Genomic DNA, 24,534 nt, shown 5'->3' with positions numbered 1-24,534 from the left:
CTGATTTCAATCACTGAAATAATGTTATGGAAAAAAGTGCAATAAAAGTATACCCAGTGCATTAAAATTAATATATATGGATCATTTAAACACACCAGTATGCAACACTCTAGGTGTATTAAAGAGTTGCTGATGAATACAGTCAACAGTTGTCTGATGTCAGCTCTAAAAACTAATCTTGATGTAATCCGAGTAAAACTGAAAACCTTTGTTTTAAATTTAGCATTGAGTTTGACCAACTTTGGTTGTAGGAAAGAAAAGCTCAGCATGTTTACTGTGTGACATTTATAGTGGACTAAAAAAAAAGGAAAAAACAAGCTGTTACTTCAGGTTTTTTCTAATATTGCACCACTTGCAAATTTCCTGGCTTCATAAAGGTGCAATACTACATTTTTTCTTTTCATCATGAACTTTCCCTTGTTGTATGTGTTTAAGATAAGATAGAACTTTATTAATCCCTCGGGTGGGTTCCTCTGGGAAATTCGATCTGGAGTTGGACATATCTTCTAAGCATCTCGATTTTTTATTTTATTTTATTTTTTACTTATCCATATATTAAAGGAAAATGAACATTCTGTATATGATTCAGGCGTGCTGAATTATCAATACATAACGAGTGTGGTTAACATGTGCTCCCTGTATTTGTATGTGGCTTAAGATTGATTGAATGATTTCTCCAGGTGAACGATTATTATCATATGTTATTTTAAAGGGGGGTCATGGCAAATGGCAGTTATGCAGGCCTGGGTCCGTGATTGAAGTTTATTTCAAAGGTTATGTCGCCTCCTTCCGGCTGGAAGGGCGGCCGTACCCATAGACATGGGTATTACCACCGCCGCACCGACAGGTGACGCTGCAAGTGTATCTACCTCTGGTGAAATTTTACTTCAGCTACCACAGTGCTCAGCCACAGCAGTTGGCCGCCGGTGCAGACCAAAATATAGACAATGGGCAAGAAGCACAAAAAGCATAAGTCCGAGAAGCATGGATATGAAGGTATTTCATCCCATACAGTTTAACTGCTTATCAGAATAAACCGTTTTTACATTTTAAACTAACTCGTAGACCCTGTGTTTTTGTATTGTAGCACTGTTAGCACGACAATAGAGCTAGTTGGTAAACTAGCTTATTGCTAAACTACCTTCCCGACTTAGTTATATGGATATCTACACGTTTCCATCATTTTTTAAAATGAAAAATAATAATACTGAGGTGGTGATGTGTGAATACAATACATTGTTCGCTAGACGTGCAGCGTAAGTTAAATGACTTCGAGTTAGTTGTTAGCGGCTATTGTTTCTAGCTTTCCTAAGCTGCCGTATGTTCTCACTGTAGTCACACACCATTATTTTGATTATTAATCGATATTTGTTTGTACAGAATATGGAGACAGACCACTGAAGCTGGTGCTGAAAGTGTCCGGAAATGAAGTGACGGCAGGAAGCTCGAGCCTTGACACTTTTTATGACGAACAGCCGGCTGACTTTGACAAACCCAAAGACAAGAAAAAGAAGAAGAAAAAGGATAAAGAGAAAAGCTTTGGGTCACCAGAGGAGGAAAAGGGGAAGAAGAAGGTAAACATCATATCTGTTGGTATAGATAATTTAGCATATAATGTTAAATATTTTAAAAGGGTAGTGTGTGTGTGAATTTAATGTATGTATGTTTGTTTGTTTGTTTATTTTAGGTAACTAAAAAGAAGAAAGGGCAGGAGGCAGATGGAGATGATGACCGGGAGCAGAGCAGGACTCCTATACGTTCAGAGATTGATAAACAGGAAGGTAATGTTAAATATTTCCCAAATTAATACTAACACTTATTCTGAAGGTTGTTGAAAGAATCTTAAGTTATTTTGCTCCTTTCCACAGAAAAAGAACAGACTCCTCTGCAGGAAGCTTTGAATCAGCTCATCAGGCAGCTCCAAAGGTGCAGCAGCATTTATCACCTATTGATCAGGGATAATTGTGCATTTACATTTTTATTTGACATTTAGTAATATCTATAAATAATGAGGTGAGCAACTCACCGCATTAGGTAATGATATTTCTGCAACTAAAAACTGTTTGTGTCTCCTCTGCAGGAAAGACCCGAACGCATTCTTTTCATTTCCAGTGACAGACCTCATTGCTCCTGGTTACTCTGCAGTCATCAAGCGTCCCATGGACTTCAGTACAATGAAGGACAAAGTAAAGAAAGAGTGCTACCAGTCACTGGATGAACTCAAGGTACATGTCTGTGTACTATTGCATTCGGTTAGAAGAAATAAATAAAACCGTTCTTTCAAGTTTAAAGACACAGCTCTTGTAATTGCTGATACTCTAGCTTACTGTAGGACACACTGACGTGGTGCTTATGGAGGACTCCCAGGTCCTTTTACATCCACTAATGATACTTGTTTTGGGTGAAAAAATTAGTATTTTTTCCCTTCTTAATGTATGTTCTGATACTTGATGTTTTTTGCCTGTCTTTGATGACAAGTAGCTTCAGTGCAATTTACAGATTATACTTCTTTGTTTGATCAAACTGCTAAAACTTTGTCAATGATGTCTTCACCTTATTCAAAAAAAATTTAAATCATGTTAAAAATGTTAAGTATATTTGTTTTCCCTAAAGGCCACATTTGAACACATTTTTAGTGTGTTTTAACTAACAGAAGCTGTTGTATTTGTCATGCTTTAAAATGTTACGCATGTCATTGATGCAGGTTGATTTCAGGATTATGTGTGAAAATGCCATGATTTACAACAAACCTGAGACAATCTACCACAAAGCAGCACGGAAACTGTTACATTCAGGAATGAAGATCTTGAGCCAGGTATCGTGACCTTGGACCGTCATTTTCTTTGACCTCTTTTACTTGGGGGTAATTTGGGTTCATCGAGTTTTTAAAAAATTAAAAATTAAGGAGCTTTATTTTAAAACAGTGTACATGATAACAGAAAACTTCTGTTTGAAAGCCCCCAAAAATATATTATTTCAAATTATTTCAAATAATTTTTTGTGCATCTAAATTTTTATAAAGCCTAATGTATGACAAACTTTGCAGTAATTTTAAAGTTGTAAAGACGATTTGTGTCTACATTAGCTGTTGTACTTTCTTTGTAGACATCTGTCAGCAATAAAACCTGCACACAAACATACTGCATTCATATGCACCAATTTTTCTTTTATAATTATATAACCATAACATTATTTGAATGGCACTTTTTAAAACACATAGTTCCATAGTAATAGTACAGACAGAAAATGAAACATACAGTCTTACATTCGTTCTTACATACGAAGGGGTAAACATTTTAAGAAAAGTTAACATATAAAAATTTGCTGTCATCAGTCTTTTAAAACAAGGAAGCTTGTATCAAAGTTAGTGAGCTGCAACCTCAAAAGCTTGGTCGTCTCTGGATTTAAAATAGAAGAGTGTGGAATAGTTCACAGTAGGGCTGCTCGATTATGGCAAAAATGATAATCACGATTATTTTCACTGAAATTGAGATCACGATTATTTGACGATATTTATTTAACCCTTTAAGACCTACTATAGAACCAAGTCCACCAGAGCTTATATTATTTTTTTACATGCTGTAGTGCCATTTGTGGGAGCATTTCAAGTTGCTATACATCAGTACAACTGTTATAGCCCATATTTTAATAATATGTATGCATTAAGTCCATAGTAATTACATAAATTGCAAAAAAGTGCAATAAACTACAAAAAAAATTGAAAATCGCTTTTGTTTTGTTTACATATATTTCTACTTGGAGAAATTTAAGAGGTTTATCCCTCAAAACTTTAAATACAATAAAGTTGCAAAAAATAGTTTCCCACCACAGGAAATTTATTTTGAGTGTTTTCATAGTTTTATTTTGGAGATACAGCAATTTTTATATACTGCAGGAAAAACAAAAAACAATCCTATGATGCAAATTTGCAAAGAAAACAGCATGTGCATCATTTCACTGTGGGAAGTGTTACGAACAGCTGATAGGAACGGCAAAGCGTGTTTCTGGAATATTATGTTTTTGTTCCTGCAAGCGCTTTTTATGCAATTTTTGCAAAGCTATATGTGGAACGAAACCGTGACCGAGGACAAGCTGATGGCATCAGATGTAAATACAACTCCTCCGGTTTCATATGCAAAACAAATCATTGCGCTAGCTTACACGGTTCAGGTTCTACAGGGATTTAAAAATAGTTACACAAAGCGGAGCATGCTGCTCTGACGGCTTTAAAGGGTTAACAATGACTTTAAAAAAATAATATAAAATAGTGTGCAACACCACTGAAGTTTTTTTTTTAAACTCTCTTTTCAACCAACGGCAGTCACTCTCCAAATAACTTCTGCTTAGCTTTCCGAGCTTCCCTCGGGTCCTCTTAATCAGCGGTCTCCAACCTTTTTTGCGCCACGGACCGGTTTATGCCCGACAATATTTTCACGGACCGGCCTTTAAGGTGTCGCGGATAAATGAGGGAGGGGCTAATAATCGGCTCAGTCATTTTTAATGATCGTTGAAAGCCCAGATCGTAATCGTGATTAAAATTCGATTAATTGAGCAGCCCTAGTTCACAGACTGTAATCAGATGACTGGAGAGGCCAGTTGTTGGAATGTGGTGTCACTAGCACTGTTATATAGACAGGAGCCTGGCCATGTAGGGCTTTATGTGTTATTAATAACATTTTAAAATTAACTAAAATGTTTTGTTTTTTGTGAGCAGCAGAGCTGCTGCATTCTGAACAATTTGAAAACAGGCTCATAGTAATCTAAAGATTGTGGCTCAAGAGTTGGCAGTTCATCTTGTAATCGGAAGGTTGCCAGTTCGAGCCCCGGCTCAGACAGTCTGGGTCGTTGTGTCCTTGGGCAAGACACTTCACCACTACTGGTGGTGGTGGTCAGAGGGCCTGGTGTCGCCAGTGTCCGGCAGCCTCGCCTCTGTCAGTGTACCCCAGGGCAGCTGTGGCTACAATGTAGCTTGCCATCACCAGTGTGTGAATGGGTGAATGAATGTAGTGTAAAGCGCTTTGGGATCCTTAGGGACTAAGTGAAGCACTATACAAATACAGGCCATTTACATAAAAAGTGAGTTACAATAATTAAGACAGGAGAAAAGTGAATTATGTACTAAAAGTTCCAAAATAGCACTCAAATAAGGACCCAGGTGTTCTCTACTGATAAATAGCCTGCTGTAAAATAATCTGTAAGTCAGGCTGCTGTAACCTTGCTTTAGGAACAAAGCAACAGTTGGGGGCAGCAGATGCTCACAAACTCAGCACCACAGTTTTCTTCTCCTTGGTTATTTTTTTTCTCTTTCTTAAACCCAAGTAAAAAGCATGTTTTTCACCTTCCCTAATAGGAAAGGCTGGACAGCCTGAAGCAAAGCATAGATTTTATGGCTGGTCTTGACCATTCTGCCAAACAACCTTTGAAATCTGAGGAACAAACGAGCACCTTTCTGGACCAGAACAAGGAGGGACCTGCGACTACAGACAGCAGCGAGAGGTCACAGACACCCAGCACTCCCAGGTCCTTTCACATGTTGACTTTGCACACGTGTCCTTAAGCCTTGATGCCACATTTAAGTGTAGCTTGGAGAGCCCAGACTGCAAGAGGGATTTTAATAATACTCCTGACCATACTGTCAATATTTTAACCCCTTAAAATTACAGTTGGCCTGACACAATTACATATTTGTAAAATTAAAAGAGTAGAAGGTTTCACATTTGTATCAGCAGAACTGAGAAATATGAAGAGATGCAGCATATGAGTGGAAACAGTTTCCCATAAGTGCACCGTGTTGATTCCTGTGAGCTTGTTTTCCACTGTGGAGCTGGAGGCTGAGAATGTGGGGAATGCCTGATGACATGCTGGGGCTTGTTTTCTCTTGGCTATCATCTTTTACAGCTGTGTTTTAACTTGGTGATGTAACAGAACCCGTATGCTGACATTATGCATTTTATTATGACTCGCTATAAGAGGACGAGCCCCAGAAAGCCACGTAGTAGGCTGTTTTTCATTCCGTTACCTTTTATCTCGTAAAATATGCTGTCTCAAAATCTGTTCGTTGACGTCAGCAAACGCTTACAGGTAAATTATCTGAGGAATGAACACAGATTGTGGGCATACAATGAACAGAAAAACTCCTGCAAATTTCCTCTGCTGTGTGTATACTTTTTGTTGTTGCCACAAAGTACATTCACGGTCACAGTGTCTCATCATCTGGCATCTTTCAATTTGTTTTTCATTTGCAGACAGGACAAAGACTCTAAGGACGAAGCAGCAAAAGCAGAGAAAGAGCTTCAGGAAATACGCAAGGTCATTGAGAAGTCTGGAGGAAAGCTGTCCAACAGAGTGCTGCAGTCTGATGTGAGAAAACAGGGTTAAACACAAGAACACGCTTTCAAACTGATATATCTGATCTTTTAGATCATAATGTTTCAGATGGCATTGTGGTATTACAGGTCCCATTCTCTTAAGAATGTTCTAAATAACTTTGTGGAATGACTTGCTCATAAATCTTAAGCAGTTTTTACTGATTTAGACAAAATTTCCAACACTAAATACATTATCACACAGTATAACGCAGTATTTTGCACCATGGTTATCTTATGAATCAAAATAGTAACCATGGAAAGGAGAAGTTAAACTCATGTATAGCGGAAATGTAATTTCTTAAGCATAAATCCCAATTGTTTACACTTAAGAGCGGATGCAATTTAACTCGCTTTAGAGTACGTAGCCAGCAAGAGCTTGTTGAAAGTTGAAAGCAGTAATTGAATGAAATGATCTGAAGGGTAGATGAAAAAAAAGACATGAGAAGAAGCAGGATTAAGAAAAGTCATTGCAGATTAGATAAGGAAAATCTAATATGAGACATATATTAATCCTTTCAGATTTCCATTACATATAAATTGTAAATATTTACTTATGTTTTCTTTTTTTCTTCTCAGTGAGGGGAAAAAAGTAAGACAAAGCGAACCAACTAACCCCGGCAGATCCTCGTTTAACCCCATAGGGCCAGATTTACTAATATGTTGCACCAGAAAAAAAAGTTCTCTCAATATTTACAAATGGACAAAATTGTAAGAGTTGTTAACCTTTTGAACTTTAGCGCTATTTGGCGATTGCACTCACGCGCTATTTTGCCCCATTTAGGAATTTTGGCCCATAAAGTTGAATCAAGATATACTGATGTTTCCTTTTATTAATAAACAGATCATAGTGGAAGAATAGTTTGTTTTTTTACTTCACATTTTTGTAATTTCTTTAGAATTACAGAACAGCTGCTTAAGGTTGAAAAGACTTGAGTTACATGTTCTGGACACTGTGTTTTTAGTTTTGTGATGTAATCAGTGCTCACTGTTATTTTTACAGGCTGTGTGTGCAGTCTGTGACCACAGAGATTTAGAGCATGAATAAAAATGCTTTGCCGCTTTTGTTTTGCCAAAAGAGCTTTGGCGCTCTACTTTAAAAATTAGGCTTTGTGTTTAAAAACCAGTAAGGGCCCCAGTTTAAAATATATCCACACCTTCTTTTTTGTTTTAGACTCTGGAGACGATGTTGTAGAGTCAGTGCTGGTTATTTATCTGATGTCCATTGTGTCTTATCTAATTAACTACAATCCAATAATGTAATATTTTCTCATTATTTTTATTCCTCTTTCACTATCACTGTTTGTTTTGTAGTTGGAGTTTGCAAGGCGGAAGTCAGATGGCTCCACCACTCTGGCTATCCTCAACCCAGCAGATCCCTCAGCAGGAGGTGAGACCATTTTGGAACTATAAAAGAGCTCAATTAGACCAATTATTACAATTTGCCACAGCGGTGGATGTTCATATTGAATATGGCTTTAATGTAAAAAGATCAGCTCATATACCATTAATCCCTTTAGGCCAAAAGTGCAGGCTTGAATTTTGAGTCAAAGGGGTTTATGTAGGACAACCAATCAGAAGGAAACAGCTTAAAGAAAGAGGAGCTAAAACAGTCTGTTTTCAGTTGGAGTTATACTTCTGTGTTAAATCTACATCACAGAGACATTATAAGCGCAAAATGTTCTGAAACGCTAGAAATGTAACTACACGACTCCATCACTGCAGCCCACACAGTTATAAATGAAAACACCATCAGCTTCTGTTGTAAGCTCTGGCCGTGGATGAACTGAAAGGCTGCACCACTCTTGAAGTCCAAAAATACAAATATAGAAGCATAATATATCCACTTTACACAACAACATCTTATACACAAAAAAGCGAAATATAAGTTTCCTTTGGCTTCTTTGATTTTAATTTCTGTAAACTATGACTGGGAAATTTTAATGGTTGATTAGTATTTCCAGACCTATAAAAGAAATGATGATGCAGCCAGAGACTTGAGGGGAAAAAACTGTGTTTGCTGTTGCAGATGTGGGTTATTGTCCTGTGAAACTCGGCATGATGTCCAACCGGCTGCAGAGCGGTGTGAACACCTTGCAGGGTTTCAGGGAGGACAAGAGGAACAGGATCACCCCAGGTACGGCTCTACCTTTATGTTTCTCCATATTGTTGATATCAGAGTCTCAAAGGAAAGACAATAAATTATCTGTGTGCGGCACTTTCCACAGTGTCCTACATGAACTATGGGCCATTCACCTCCTACGCGCCAACCTACGACTCCAGCTTCGCCAACATCAGCAAGGAAGATTCTGACCTTATCTACTCTCTCTATGGAGACGAGTCCAGCCTGCAGGGCTCAGACAGGTATGAACAGCGTGTCTGTATAAGGACCCGAGCTCTGTGTCTTTTAAGCAGCGAGGCATTCCTCACTGATTACTTTCCAGATGTTCCTCTTTTTCCACTGGATTTTCTGTATCAGGAGGAGGTAAACTGTAAGCGGAGCCTCACCCTGACTCAAACCCTTCATCTCTTCGTAAACTTCAGTTTCATCTTGTTTCTGTTTTATTCTCTCATGATGTTCATGCTCATAACAGGTTGGTACATCTTGTGGAACTCCAAAGTGTTCAGAATGAAAAAGATCTAGGGAATATAAAAGCCATAAAAAGGTTTGAGTAGGTGAAGCTACATGGGCTCGTTCTATGATGACGGCTGCAGCCAGTGGGGACCATTAGTTATCCATGACAGAATTTTAATTTCAATTTTATTTTTCTACATAATTTTTAGGATAATTTTAAGGAAATACATATATATATATATATATGGTTGATCCTTAAATCATTCAACTGAAAAGTTCAGTAAATGCAAGGTGATTTAAAAAAAAAAGGGGGGGGGGGTAAGCAATCAATTTTTCCAAGGGGCTATGGGAAACTGGGACTACTACATATTACTATATGTATTTAGCTTATTGTTACCACATGCTCGTCTCTTGTGTCTGTTTTTTCCTCTAAACGGAAAAGCACAGTATGATTTTTGTTTACAAATTAATGAAAATCTTTAATTACCATTAGTAGCACGTCCTTATTTGACTGGTTGTGTAGGCGGTGCAGTTATTTTTCCACCAATTTGCAGGAGTGTCAATATCAACTACTTGTCATTATTCTCAGTCAACAAAATGATTCAGACTTTTACACCGCTGCTGCATAGGAAATAACTAGTAAATAACTAGTAAAGTTTCATTTGGTTGGTTGTTTAGCAGCTTGTCAGAGTTCCTGGCCAAATCAGAAGAGTATGTGTACAAACTGGCAGACAACCTCCTGGATGCAGTGACAAACGGAGAGCATTCAAGAATCTTGAAGGACACCGAGCAAGTAAGCTTTTCTCTGACGTCATTTGTTGTTTTTTGTTTCAGGACAGGAAAGTCTTCCAGTTGACTAAATAAATGTTTTTGTTTTGCTTTGGGGGGGGGTGTTTTTGTCATTTTTTTTCCTCCAGCAAGTAGAGCAGCTGTCAAATATACAAGAGGACAAGGATACCGTGGAGGTGAGAGAATCTGGAGCTGAAACCCTGATCAAAAAATGTGCAGCATGTAATAGAAATGTGCGTGAGGTGAGTCGAGTGACGAGTGCCAGCGTTCGCTATGTAATACAAAACCGGAGCCACTCATCCTCATCAGCACTGCTTTTGAAGCTGCTGCTGTTCAGTGCAAAGCATATCACGTGCTCCTCCATTATACCCCATGGATTTAATTTGTGTTCTAGATGGCCTCAGCTGATGACTGCTGCATCCACCAGCTGTGTCAACATAGCAGGGGCCTGGTGTAAAGATGGAAAGAACATTTCCTTTTAAAACACAGCAGTACTACATGCTCAAGGCCCGCTGTTGGAGAATTTTGAGAGGACTGTTTTCCTCTACTGCCCACTGACTGTGAAGCTGAATCGCTCCTCAGAGCAGTAGAGGAAACCAGAGCAGGGGCCCACCGTCAGACAAACAGCGGCCCTTTGTGCTAGCTTCTTGCTGTTTTTGGCCGCCCTCCAGTTTACTCTCATCCCCTGCTCGGGTGTTGCAGCTTTTGATTAGGCCTGATTTTATTGTAGTGAAGAAGTAGCATGACAAAAGAAGCTTCAAAAGATTGTGATGTTCCCTTTTATGTCCAGTGTGGAATGCATTTTTCTAATCTAACTAACCATGTTGTTTCCCCTCTGTCTTTGGTAGGTAGCTGACCCCCAAACATGTGACAGACTGGATTTCCTGCGCTCTGCTGCAGGCCTGCAGATGACTGAGGAGCTTTCTGAGGGTAAAACGTCTGACTTTTTTTTTTCTGTATTTAAAGTGGCAGCTAATTACACTTTTAGGAATGATCAGAACATCTTTAAAATGTTTAATTTGGTTCCTTTAGAAAGCACTATAAACACATGTCATTAATACTTTTCATCTTTCCATGATGAAAACAAGCTAATCAAGATAAAATGCTTATTGTGCCGAATTCTGTTTCGCAATCATGCTCGTTTTGTCATTCAGGCACCTCCACGTTTTTTTTTCCACCCAAAAGCCCAAATTACATTGATGGACTCATTCAGTTCATCTTTTGTCACTGCCCGGTCCTCAGCCCTGGATCTGTGTTAATTACATGATCAAAAACTTGTGACCTTAGTAATTGTGATGAAATTTTTTGCCAAAATCAAGCACCTAATGTTCTACATCTACATACACATGTAGATCTACATCCACAGGAAACTTTCAGTCACTACAGCCCTGACCCTAACAATTCTTAAGTGGTTCAATTCATACCTGGGTTTTGGTTGTTGTTTTTTGGGGAGTTTTTTGTTGTTGTTTTTTAGGGAAATGGGCAGTAGGGAAAACAGCCCTTTTTTTTTGTTTTTTACCACAGGGAACGTCACTTAATCATAAACATGATCATCAAAATACTGAAATTTACCTGGAGAAAAAAAACATCTTTAAATATCACAGCACTCACCAGACTACCAGGATCTACCTGAGCATTAACATCCTACAATGGATATTGTGATAGAGCATGATGGAATTATGATACAAGTTTGCAGACCTTCAGTTCTCGTGTCATAATTCTTAGTCCCAATTTTTTGCAGGATCTTTATCTTTAAGATTAAAAGTACCTTTGGATGAATGCTGTTGCTATTTAAATAAAACTGAGATGACAAAGCCAACATGGGAATGTATCTTTTCAATTATTCTGCATGAATGCACTGTTACTGTCCCCACTGGCTTCCCATCGTTCTTTGATGGTATGACAATCAAAAAGGGATTTATTTTCCTTCTTAGTGGTATTAATTTTTAACTCAGCAGAAATATTTTTAATGCCTTTTCTTGATGGCAGGAAATAAGAATTGTGGCACTACAGGCAGTTTAAGGACCTGCCTCATGCTGATGAGAAGAGAAATGAGAATCAGAAAACTACAAGTTCACATAGTATTGGGGATATGATGAAAAATCTGTCATGGTACTTTTTAAAATTCATGGCCATTATTTATTATAATATTTGTTCTCCCTATGTATATACATAAGTGTACCGTGGCTCATTGTTCTGTCAAGATAGTACATAATGTAAACATTTTAATGTCTAAAACTGTTTGAGCGACATATTAGCTGTCCATCGTCCTATTATGTTTCCTTTGAGATCTTTCTAGAGTTCTTCTGTCATCAGCTTTCGGCACCTTCGAGTATTAATGTAACACGAGAACCCAGGGGTCTGTGTCAGGGCTCAGAAACAGTGGCTATATTGTGTTAGAAAGAAATGATTTGCGGGGGGGTTACCAGAAGGTAACTGGAGGAACTCAGAGGAAGTATTTACTTGCTGCGTGTTCTCCTTCCCTCACACAGAAGCCCTGAACATCCAGCAGAAATTGGACGAGACTACAAAGCTCCTGCGAAACTTGCAGGAAGTTCAGAGGGAACGTCTGAGTGCCAAGCAGCCACCAAACATGATCTGCTTGCTGGCCCCGACTGCCAAGGAGCTGGAGCTGGGTAAGAGCCTCATAGTGCATGGGCGTCTTTGTTCTTCCACTAAAGTCAGCTGTAGACCTCGAACAACACTTCATTTACCTCTGTAGCCTGCATCCTTCACAGGTGTGGTAGACATTGGCCTGATTCAGATCACTGGGACCCCCTTTCCAGAATATTTTTCTTTCAATCAATCAATCTTTATTTATAAAGCACTTTTCATACAGAAATGTAGCACAAAGTGCTTTACATGGTTAAAAGCAGCCCACCCTGCCCTCCAACTCACTCTCATTAACATAAACGATCATGGATACATACATACATACACACACATCCCCCCTCAGGGTCTGCGAGGGTTCATATGGTAAAAGCAAATGTGAGAGATAAGAAGGCCCAAGACCATTAAGACATTTAAAAACCAATAAAAGAACTTCAAAATCGATCCTGAAACACACGGGGAGCCAATGCAGCGTTTCTAAAACCGGTGTAATGTGGACCCGCCCTCTGGTCTTCGTCAGCACACGAGCTGCAGAGTTTTGTAAAAGTTGTAAAGGTGAAATATTATTTTTGGGGGGACCAGAGAGCAGGGCATTACAGTAATCAATGGACTGGTAATAAAAGCATGCGTCAACATCTCCGTGTTGGCCCGAGAGAGAATAGGGCAGACTCTGGTTATATTTTTTAGATGATAAAATCCAATTTTGGTTACATGTTTAATATGTGGGATAAAACCAAGCTCGGAGTCAAAAATAACACCCAGGTTTTTCACTTGTAGCGAAGGACACAGTGAAAATGCCTGTAATTTAGACAAGAGTTTCTCTCTCTGAGGCTCAGGACCGATGATTAAAACTTCAGTCTTGTCCTGGTTAAGCTGTAAAACATTTTTTGCCATCCAAGATCTTATATCTAAATTACAGTTAAAAAGGGCATCCATTGGTCTGCTGTCTTTAAAAGAGTGAACCCAGCGGGGAAAAAACACATTTTGATGTAACCTGTGCCAAAATTTATTTTTTAACCACTTAAACCCCACCCCCCGGTACCGGGGGCAAAAAGGAGGAGATCACGTTTAATCGATTATAACGCTGGTTGAGAAATATAAGTCCAGACATGTGTGGTATCCACAGAAACCTCAGAATCTCAGCCAAAATGTCATATAAACCATTTCTACAACCACCAAACGCACTGGTTAGCTTCCAGGGCTATCACTGACTCCACACACCAAGTTTCACCACGATCAGACCAAAATTCAATGAATGAGCCGCAAAAGAAGACCACAAAAACACACAGTGGCGCAAATGCGCTAAGACAGAAATTGGCTTACCGTCCCAATTTCCTCCGTTATTTTTCGCTGGTAGCCACGTGATTACCAGTAGTTACCATGCCTACCTAGCCACATCAGAGCCGTTTTCCGTCAACAACCTCCATTTTAGACCCACCTACAGACACGTGACTGGACAGATGCAACATGTAGTAAATTTGGGCCCACGTAGGTTTTGGCATTACAACGTCTAAATGGTTGAAGTGACGTGAACTTAGCTCAAACGATTAAAAAGGTGTCAATCACGCAAATTGACCAAAAGAAACCAAAGTTACAGCCCCTCGGAGTTTAAAGGGCCAGAGGCCAATCAAACGCTCTATGCGCACTGCAGAAAAGGGCCATTACCATGTAAATGTGTGGTTAATTCTTCAAAAATATTTTTTTAAAAAAAGCATTTTTAGGCCTTATTAATTTCTGCTCTTTAATACCTAAAAAATCAACTGGCATGGTGTACAATTGTGCCAAAATTGGACATTTTTGTACAACAGCTGGATATTCATGTATTGACAGGGCTGTAGTTTTTCCACCGTTTCATTTTAGAAACAAATCTTTGCACAGATGATGTTTATATGTTGGTTACTGAATTTCTGGAACCAAATGTGATCTGAGCCATATTTTTAAAAGGGTTATAAGCTAAAAAAAAAAAAAAAAAAAATAGGCGAGGATAAAATCTAGTTACTTTTTCTGTGTTCCAGTCTCAGTAACTTTGACACAGTAATATCTGCTTCAATATTTACACCTCTGATGAAATTTCCCAAGTGTTAGCTTTATTTTGATACCAAGATTGTAAGGACAGAGTTTGTAATTTCAGAGAAATAATCAATTAAATTTGGGCATTACATTTTTGAGCAGGAAGCTCAGAAACCCCCTTGGGGCTTAAGAGGCTAAGAGACACATTTTGTGGAAAAGAACTTTTATGCTGAATGGCAATACGTAGCTCTCTATTTCAGATGACTTTATAAAATTAAAAAGCGACCTCTAATTTCATAGGCTATATTTACAATTAATAGGGTTTTCAGATAAACGGTTGTCCTTGATCACCATTTAATACTTTTGTGTTTAAAATAACCTCTTTACTCGGTAAATTGTTACTTAGGATGGTGTGACTTCATGCAGTGCTGAACTGAATTGTTACATGCTGTAACAAGTATTTTTCTGATAACTTAAGAGATAGCCTTGTGGAATGCCAGCACAGGCACCAGCCAATCAAATTAAGCCGAGGGAGCTAGTTCCTTATTCAGTTCAGCATCAAAATGTAGGAGACTTTAAACAAGAAACGTCAATTACTGTAAGTACAGTCAGCCACACTAGGCTGATTATCTTACAATAGGACAAGAATGAAATGAATTTCTTTTTGTTTAAATACAATTTCGCAAACCTGCCCATCAGTTTACTCACTGATTTAGGATGATTCATTGATTGCTTCCTTTCCATGGTAGAGCATTTAAACCATATATTTAAGCCACTTCCAGCTATCAACATGTATCAACATATCAGCTTGTTTTTCCTGAGGTCACTTCCTGTAAAGTGACATTTTGTAATGGATGTAACAGTTCTTAAGAAATGTGGTTCAGTTCATATCAGTTTTCTTTCTTTCTCTCGCTCGCCGTTTGTACTGATAACTTAATAGTTAGTCATGTAGAATGCCAATACAGGCACCAGCCAATCAAATCATGTTAAGTGTAAAGGCAGGAAGCTATTTCTTTATTCAGTTCACCATTAAAATGTAGGATAATTTAATTAATATAATATAATAACAAGGTTAATAGCAGTTCCGTTATCTTGCCTCAAGTGTTGTCACCATGATAAACATGTCAGCAGCATGCTCCTGCCATCACATTTAACATTATTAGCAGTTTGTTGATACGTCTGTATCTGTGTATTCAACAGTTAATAAATGAAAATTTAAGTAAAGGAGAGATGTGAGAAACACCCTTCAAATATGAGTGTTGCTGTTTTTGCAGCTCCAAACACGTTGGCAACAAACAGCAGCTGATCCAAGTCAGAGTATCAATAGATATATAGATTAAAACAAACAAAAAATAACCAGATGTAGGCCTGGTAAATACCAGTCCTACATCTGTTTTTTGTTTTGTTTTGTTTTTTTTTTTAAATCTGCTTTTTCTTAATATCTTAATTTCCTGCTGTCTTCACGTTCATCCTCCTACCTTTACAGCTGAGAAGGTGACATCAAACTTGGCTGAGCTGACTAGTCAGGTGGCCCCATGTGATGTCAGCAGTATCTACGGCATCAGGAAGGCCATGGGCATTGCTGCCCCTCCAGACCCACCTGAGCTCTTCATAGACCTCACTACAGGTAAAAGGCAGTTTCTCTTAAGTTGTGTCAAATGCAGTATGTAACCTTACAAAAAACAGAAAATTGCAGACGAGAACTTTTCCACGTTTTCAGTGCAGGACACGGCTGAAGCCATGGAGACCAGTTGTCCAGATGTGGTTCCAGTTATCGCTGTGTAATGAAATTCCAAACACTCTCATTCAGTGTAATAACTTAAGTTTTGTACAAAAAGTGCTTTTTGTGTTACATTTGTATGCTTTTCGGCCAATAAACTTTTTTTAATAAAAACCAACAACCTTGGCTCTTGTGTAACGCTGCGTGACAAACTGTAGACTTAAAACATTTATTACATTCTGTAACTGTACAAAAGTCAATGTCACATTTGTTCACAGAAAGGCCAGTACATTATTATTATTATTATTGTTGTTAATATTATGTAACCACAATTACAGACAAAATGTTGGTCTCAGAAGATAAGGCCACAAGACAAGTTTCAGAGGCACAGAAAGTGATCCAGATCAGTTTAAGTGGTCTCTGAGCTGGGGCCAGAAAAAACATTCACAGCAGGCAGGTTGTTAGATCACACAGATCGAGGACATCGAAGAGAGCGTCACAGATACCCTTCATCGCAGCATATATGGAGACAGGCAGGCAAAGATGCTGAAAATGGATTTCTTATCTGAGCAGATTAAACACTTACACAGATGGCATACATAAAGAAAATGTATTTCCTCCTGAAATACAGTACGTACCTTAATATTAAATTATTGTTCCTAAGGCCAAACAGCACAGCTGGAATTCCTAAAAGGTCACATAAAGACCACAAAGTGATGGAAACCTAATCTTAATCTGCTTCAGGATTTGCAGTTTAGCCACAAAGTAAAGCTTCCTAGATTTACTTCTATAGATGGGAGCAAGAGAAGTTTCCCTGTCTTCTGCACAGCTGGTTTCTGACATTGAAACAGCTTAACACATTTATGTCTGGCTCATTACACAGTAACAGCAACAGTGTCCATCGCCTCTCAAAACGAAACCCATACAACTTTCAGATTCAAACAGAATCCACTGGAGATTTTTCCCCCTCTTATTTTTTGTTTTAAAAGACCAAAATGGACATCCAAAATCTCAACTGCATTTGGCTTTAGTACAATACACATTTTTTTTTTCTATCACATAAAATTACAGACATGGAAAATAGTACAAAAGTGATCGATCACTTGTGTCAATGTGTTTGTGACTAGAAAAAGATGGTGATTGTACATACTGACCATCTCCTCAGTCATCTCCTGATCCAACCATGAGATGCTGGGTGTTGAATGCAATATCCACCACACAGCAAATAAGCAGTTCCTTTAAAAATCCTTAATTCAGTAACATCACAGGAACGCAGCTAGCAGGTGCGCATGTGTGACCAGCAGAAGTCTGTAAACTAGTTTGTCCCCAGTTCTTTTTGCAGCATTGACCTGGCCTCAGCTCAGACCCATACCTTGCTGCTTGCTCATATCGGTGCACACAAAGAAAGTTTTGAGCTCCCCTTTCCCCTTCACATTGATTAGTCCTCGACACTCGCATGAGTAGCCCAGGTCCTGCAACACGACAGACGTTTCCTCTGTTACCTGAAAGCAGGCAAAGCAAACGGAAAGGAAATTGGATTAGCCCAAATTCAATGCGAGACCTTCCTTGCAGCAAAATCGTTTTCCCGTGACTACATTAAACAATACGCATCTCAGGTGGCACTTTGTCTCTGCTAATGGCTTTGATTCCAAAGTAATTTACATATTTTATCAAGTTAAAGCATGAATAGCTTTTGATCTGCCAATAAATGTGATACAGAGCATAAAGTGCAATTGGAAGAGAAAGAAACAATGTAACGGTTTTCTCAGAGGTGGTTCTCGTGGCTGGTTAAGGACAGGAGGAGTTTATTTTTGCAGCAGTTGAGATAGGTAAGGAAAATAAAACCCGAGTCCAGTTCGAAATTGGATCTTTTGTAAATGTTGAGATATGCTGTGTGAGAAGTGACCATTTGACCTTAAAGAACATACCTGGATTTTTCCCAGCTCTCCAGTGCTCTCCATTCTGCTGGCTACATTGACTGTGTTGCCCCAGATGTCATACTGAGGTTTCCTTGCTCCGATTACTCCGGCTATCACTGGGCCATGATTAATTCCTGTGGAAGAAAAACAAGCCCCCAATATGTTAAAGTTTAATGCTGTATTTTATAATAAAGTCTGTAAAGTTCATGTGCAGTGTTTATAGAGGTAAAATGGAATGAAAATGTAAGGCTGCGGTGACAGAGGATCAGGGGTACCAGAAAAGGTGAAATATTAGGAAGAAATAAAAGAAACATTTTAATGCATTAATACAGTGCTGCTAGTTTGCAACCAGTTTATAATCAAGGCCATTAGACCACAAGAGAAATTTTCTGAGTGGCCCATAAATTTTTAAAAGAAAAGCTTTTGTGCAGCAGATGCTGAAGTACCTGACTAAAAGACACAGACAATACTGTAACTGCTCTTAAAGACATAGTGAGTCTAAAACAGAGTAGGATTTGCTTTGAAAACATGATAGAAATGTAAAAGTTCACAGTAATTATTAAGATGTTTCAGTGCAAAGACTTCACAACTGATCACGCTACTGAAATGAAACAAATTGAGAAATTCTGTGTATTTTAAACCAATATAAAACGGTACCTCTACTGTCTAACTCTGATAAATGCAAGACTATGGGCACCGGCAGAAACACAAGCTTCAAATCAGCATACGCAGGTATTCTGAATCAGATGGATTCAAAATATAATATGAACTGTTTGAAAAACACGCCTACTGGGTTTGAATTTTTTTCAAGTGTTAACAATATTTCTGAAATGCCTGCACTTGTTATTCTGATCTTTCTGACCATCTCCTTCCTTTCATTTTTGTTCTGCTTACCCAATCCAGGGTCAGGGGGTGGCTGGAATCTACTCCAGTTTTCTTGCCATGTATTCTTTTCGTTTTTAATGGCAAAGATAATGAATGCACGTGAGGCATACACTCACATACAAAAGACTGAAGCAAAACAGTGAAGCTACGATTCTCGCTAAAATTTGGTAGAAAGACTGGAAAAACGTTCTGTGGCCTGATGAGTCTTGATTCCTGCTGCAACGATCAGATGGGTCAGAATTTGGTGTAAACAGCATAACAGCAGGGATCCGTCCTGCCTCGTATCAACAGTACAGGCTGTTGGTGGAGGCATAATGGTATGGAGTAAATTTTCTTGGCACGCTTTGAGTCTCTTAGTACCAACTCATCTTTTGATCCCATCTTTTGACAAATGCTTCCAGCAGGATAGTGTACCATGTCGCAAAGCTCGAAGCATCTCAAACTGGTTTCTCGAACATGACAAGAATTTCACTGTACTCCACAACTGGCCTCTACAGTCACCAGATCTCAACAAAACAGAGCACCTTAGGAATGTGTTGAAACAGGAGATTTATGTCAACAAATCTGTAGCAACCGTGTGATGTTATCATGTCTATATAGACCAAAATACTCTGGAATATTTCCAGCCGCTTGTTGAAGGAGTCCAATCCAGCACTAGCGACATGAAACTCATAAAATGTGTGGTGAGTCGATACTGGAAGCGAGGCTCGCAGCAGGCATCAAGCCTCATTCTGGCTTGTCGTCAGTCGTTTTAAACTATTGTTTTAACTGGTAGTGCAAAGCTGTTCACAACATTAGGTGACTAACGGGAAACAAATCTTCTAATCAATGAATGTACTCAGGCTCTGAGTGCATTAAAGAGAATGTATATCTTTTTAATAAACACACAAAGGAGGTTTTAAGGTGGTTGCACACAGCCACTGATGAAGAAAAATGATGCCACTCAATTAAAAATTTCACTGTTTGTACTATGTGCATTTTTAACTCCAAAAATGTAAATGTTTTGATTGGTTTTATCATAGATGTCAGGACTGTAGACACAAAAAGGGGAGGATGATGTTTGTCAGACTCTAAAAGGTTCTGGCTCTATATTTGAGTAAAACATTCGCTTCCTGCTATTTGATGGACTAAAGTGGCTCATAGTAACTGATCCGTATTGGTAAAAAGAACCACACAGAATGCAGTAAAAATAAAAGGAAAAGATGTATCTGAAATGATGGGCTCTGTTTCACAAAGCTGAATATGAGAGCTACTGATAGTACTGGACCCAGTACATCCTGAGGTGAATCTGTAACATTTTGCATGTTTGCCTACACGTCTTACCTCTCCTGTTTAACTGCACAGGAAGATCCTTGTACAGCCTAAGGCTTCTGCTTGAAATTGGCTGCACACAAAAACTGAACTTCCCTTTACAGCACGATCACTTTGAAATTAGACTTAAAGGAACATTTTGTTGTAACAGTTTTCAGTTTTGTGACCTTCTGAAGCTGTGCTGTTACTCCACAGCTCTGCTGCTGTGTCAAAGTTATGTTTTTAAACCAGAACGTCAGTGAGGTAGTAGCTTCAGGATCCATCATAATCAACAAGTTATTGCCGATAAGAAAACAAATGTGACCTTAAGGTTTCAGTACAGTTCGGATGAAAACCCATTAGGTTATCACAAGTCACTAAATTCCAGTTTCCTTGGCATGGTAAATGGCCTGTATTTGTATAGCGCTTTACTAGTCCCTAAGGACCCCAAAGCGCTTTACACAACCAGTCATCCACCCATTCACACACTGGTGATGGCAAGCTACATTGTAGCCACAGCCACCCTGGGGCGCACTGACAGAGGCGAGGCTGCCGGACACTGGCGCCACCGGGCCCTCTGACCACCACCAGGACACAACAACCGAGACTGTCCAAGCCGGGGCTCGAACCAATAGAATAGAAGCATTATTGCTTCATTAAGTCCCAGATTGTCACTAAGAAAAGAGGGTCTGCAGGAGAACTTACTATGGCCAGTGACATTTCTCATATAGCGTTCTTCTGTGAGATCTGTTTTTTTTTTATTTTAAGGTAACTAGGAAAAATACTCCACCACATTACAGTTGAGTAATTTATGCATGGCTCAACCTGATATAAAGTGGGAACTGCTTTAACACGAAGAAAATGCCTCAACTCCAGAAATTCTGTGACTATTTTTATAGGCATGAGCTTTTAACAACCTGTGTCAGTGAATGCTAGTACTCTCACTGCAAGAACAGTACATGAATGCCAATCATGTACTGAGTAACCAAGGAAACCTGTGCCAGCCTTAACAGAGATGGAGGCTGCACAATGCAGTATTTACTGAATTAAAGGTTTATGCACACTCACCCACACGAAGCCTGAAGCTATTGAAGGAATGTCTGTTGATGCCATCTAGCTTGCCTATCAGAGCGATGGCAAACTCTACCATGATCCCTATCTGGGCGTGCTGCCGTTCTCTGTCCTAAAACAACACAGAGTGATGTCAGTCCACAGCCTAATTATGAGGTTTGGTCATGGCTTGCTTTCAAACAGTTAAAGTTAAAGCCCGACCCTGATCTGAAGTAGTAACTACCTCACCCGATTATTCTCCTGACCAGGTGACCCACTAAGCCCCGCAGCAGCCATGTAACTGCTGCCGATTGTCTTGATCTTCTCCACACCGCTGAACTTTGGTTTGGACAACAGCTGTTGAGTTAGAGGCAAACAAACAAACAAATGAGGGGTGCGTGCATTTATCATCCCAACCATGCCAGGGTCTTCATGATTAGCCCCTGACATTTGTATTTCAGACAAATATTCGGTAAGACTTTGACTTCCTGACCTCATCAAAGTCAGCGATGATCTCATTGAGAAGTCTCAAGCATTCCAGACCTTCTTTGTTGATATCGCACTCGGTGTAAAACTCTTTGAAATCCGGCACCGAAGCGAACATCACGCACACACAGTCATAGGACTGGTAGTAGAGGTCCTGTTGGGAAAAGCACAAAACCAACAGATAAAGCTTGTACAGGAAACATGTTACTTTTATGTTGTATGGAGCCACGCTATCTGGAAGTTATGATTATTTGTAGAGTTATAGTATAGAGTTCTGCTTATATAGTTTGTAGTTTTTCTTTTTGAATAATTACTGCCATGCTGTACTCAAGAAGCTTGCTTGCGTTACTTGCCACTCCTGATTTTCTGTGATAGCTGCAGAGTCATATCACTGATAGTAGGGCTGGGTATCCGTGTACCTGCTCTCATTTACTGTTTTAGCTGTTTGGTGGTTGTTGAAATTTTGTGAGGTTTCACCTGAGATTCTGGCATTTCGGGCAAAAAAAAATAGATTCAGGATTTTAATGAATCGATATCACGTTATCCAAGCCAGAATCGATTTTAATCGATAAATCGATTATCAAAACCCACCCCTAGCTGACAGTAGCATGCCAGCCAGTTATCTACATTCTTCACTTCGTCACAATTATGGCTCTAAAAAGGGTTCTGTTGTGTGGTTATATCAAACTCAAGCAGTAAATGATTGAAATGCACCTCTATATACCCACACTCCTCTGGCACATTCAGGCTTAAGGAGCTGGCCGTTTCCCCCGCGCCATGTTTTTACATTTTCGCATTGTTTCACCAAGGAAATATGAAGATTATTGGGATTGCTACATTTAGATACTTAAACCTTCCTGTTACTTCTACTAACTGTGATAACACTGAAAGGGCAATTCATGCTCAGTGTAACAATGAAGCAGCAAGACACTGAAAGGCATCTCCGCTTGTAGCCACTCCTGATGAACTTTGTACTTTAACCTCCTAATTTTTCTTTGCCGTTTGGGCTGATTGGGACCTAAAGAATGTAAAAACAAAGAATTACCAGATTTTTATTTTACCTAATTTTTGTTTTTGAGAAAAATTAGATCCACATATGAGGACATTTGTTTCAAAATTTTGATAGAACAGTGGCAGTATAATCGCAAGTGGATATCAGGCCCTTGTAGAGAAAAATTAAGTATTTTGGTTTAGATGTCCCAAAATGTGATGTCCACATATTTTAACCTCCTAGAACCTGGCGTAAACATATGTTCCAAGTTTTGGAACTTGGAACTTGGAACATATGTTTACGCCAGGTTCTAGGAGGTTAAAATATGTCCAGCACAACTTTCTGTGTCCTGTTCTCGGTGTCAGTGAAAACCTGATGAGTAAGCAGCTGGCACCCTGATTGTGTACAGTATTATGTTTCAAAGGTCCCTCTCTTTGAGTCTTTTAAAACCCAAAATCCACATGCTGGAAATAACAATTATTTATTTATTTTTTTAAGATGACCTCAGATAACTGGTCACATTATTGCCGCCTGGTTCATGTTCACTTTCAGTATGTAATGATGGGGGGTTATCTCACGGGAATGTTTTGTTTTTAACTCTCTTCACCAGTCCTTCATAGCCTCCAGGGGACTAGAATCAACTTTGGAAATCTCACCTCGTTCTTCTTATTCTCCCCAACAAACAGCGCTGCTACGTGGGCCGGCAGCACATTTTCCAGCAGCAGGCGGTTCAAGTTCTCTCTCGTCTCGATCTCATCCTGCTCTGTGTGGTTCTTGTTCTTTAGCAGGAAGTCCTGGCGGAAGCAGTACTCGTTCTGTAATCCACAGGAATGGCAAGTTTAGAGGAAAATCAGCACAAGAGATAATTTTTTTGTTTTTTAAAATAATTCAGCAAACAAAAAACTGTCATTTACCTGCAGTGAGATGATGAACATGGTGACCAGGAAAAGCGTGATGTACATGCAACTCATATACTGGGGATGTTTTACCAGCCCTAAACATTTCAGGATTTCTACACTGCAAGACAAGCAAGAACATGACCAATCACAGACTCCACTTTTACTTGGAAAATAATAACTTGCAGTGGTTATGACTTTGACCACTAGTGATTAAAAGTACAAGGTGGCATAACAGTAAACTAAAATTCTCTGCTATAATTCTCTGATTAAGAATCCAATTCATTCATGTATTCAGAAAGAAGTATGCAGATATTGGTGCCTTAGATCATTTTTATTGACTTGTCTGATTAAGATTATGGTATGATGTGTGATAGACCACCCCAGAAGTAGCAATCTAACCTCTGATAAGATTTAAAAAAAAAAAACACACAAACACAACATAAAACACTAAAGTTTCGAAATGAGTCCAAACTCCTTGGTAAGATCACTATGGTTACATCCATCTTTTAAAGACTACAATCAGAACAGTTTCCACTGAGCCACTTTCTCATCACCTGATATTTGCTGTGCCTTTTCTTTTGTCATACTCACTAAGCTTGTTTTATTGGATTTTATTTTGCATTATGAAATTACAGTTAATTTGCTTTAGAGAGGATTGTTATAATATTTTAGACTCTTGTCATATTCTTTCTCACTGAACTACTCGATTTAAGCCATTTGCTCGTTGATAATGTTTTGGCTGCTCTGACGCAGGTCTTGACTATTAGGCTGAAGTAGATCTGATGTTATATGATAAATATTACTGCACTGCAGCCATACACTGATTCAGATAAAGAAAACATGATGCCAGCAGATGCAATCTAAAATGCAACCTTTGCATGTTTGCATTAAGGCTGTCACCATATCCAGGATAATATCACAATCTAAACAAAAAGATTATTCCAC

At 38.9% G+C, this 24,534-nt stretch overlaps 2 protein-coding genes across 6 annotated transcripts in view; one reads left to right on the top strand and one right to left on the bottom strand.

Moving 5' to 3' along the window:
• The first annotated feature begins 826 nt into the window (after positions 1-826).
• On the top strand, positions 827-16,255 carry brd7 (bromodomain containing 7). 4 transcript variants are annotated; one of them, XM_085448039.1, is made up of 18 exons: positions 828-996; positions 1,381-1,574; positions 1,688-1,781; positions 1,869-1,926; positions 2,081-2,225; positions 2,705-2,815; positions 5,351-5,520; positions 6,246-6,360; positions 7,680-7,755; positions 8,395-8,502; positions 8,594-8,729; positions 9,619-9,733; positions 9,858-9,905; positions 10,578-10,659; positions 12,222-12,365; positions 15,836-15,976; positions 16,070-16,135; positions 16,166-16,255. In XM_085448039.1, the coding sequence occupies exons 1-17, from the start codon at positions 948-950 to the stop codon at positions 16,132-16,134; spliced, it is 1,851 nt and encodes a 616-aa protein (XP_085304165.1). In that variant the 5' UTR covers positions 828-947; the 3' UTR covers position 16,135; positions 16,166-16,255. The 4 variants fall into 4 exon arrangements, with proteins under 4 accessions (XP_085304323.1, XP_085304165.1, XP_085304245.1 ...); XM_085448119.1 differs by having other exon boundaries at positions 9,622-9,733; positions 16,070-16,255; XM_085447960.1 differs by having other exon boundaries at positions 16,070-16,255.
• Positions 16,256-16,257: 2 nt separating this feature from the next.
• adcy7 (adenylate cyclase 7) overlaps positions 16,258-24,534 on the bottom strand; it is a 62,834-nt gene continuing 54,557 nt past the window's right edge. For both annotated transcript variants that reach the window (XM_085447756.1, XM_085447835.1), the window contains 7 exons: positions 23,605-23,707; positions 23,347-23,505; positions 21,707-21,853; positions 21,463-21,570; positions 21,232-21,346; positions 17,998-18,122; positions 16,258-17,571 (listed from right to left, as the gene is read on the bottom strand). In XM_085447756.1, the coding sequence (XP_085303882.1) occupies positions 17,425-17,571; positions 17,998-18,122; positions 21,232-21,346; positions 21,463-21,570; positions 21,707-21,853; positions 23,347-23,505; positions 23,605-23,707 (904 nt within the window). In that variant the 3' untranslated portion in view covers positions 16,258-17,424. The remainder of the gene's footprint in view (positions 17,572-17,997; positions 18,123-21,231; positions 21,347-21,462; positions 21,571-21,706; positions 21,854-23,346; positions 23,506-23,604; positions 23,708-24,534) is intronic.

Source organism: Copadichromis virginalis, linkage group LG1, assembly GCF_057382275.1.
Source record: "Copadichromis virginalis isolate Kocher_CV1m ecotype Utaka linkage group LG1, C_Virginalis_male_GT1.1, whole genome shotgun sequence".
Lineage (NCBI taxonomy): Eukaryota > Metazoa > Chordata > Actinopteri > Cichliformes > Cichlidae > Copadichromis > Copadichromis virginalis.
This window is presented reverse-complemented; position numbering and strand designations above follow the sequence as displayed.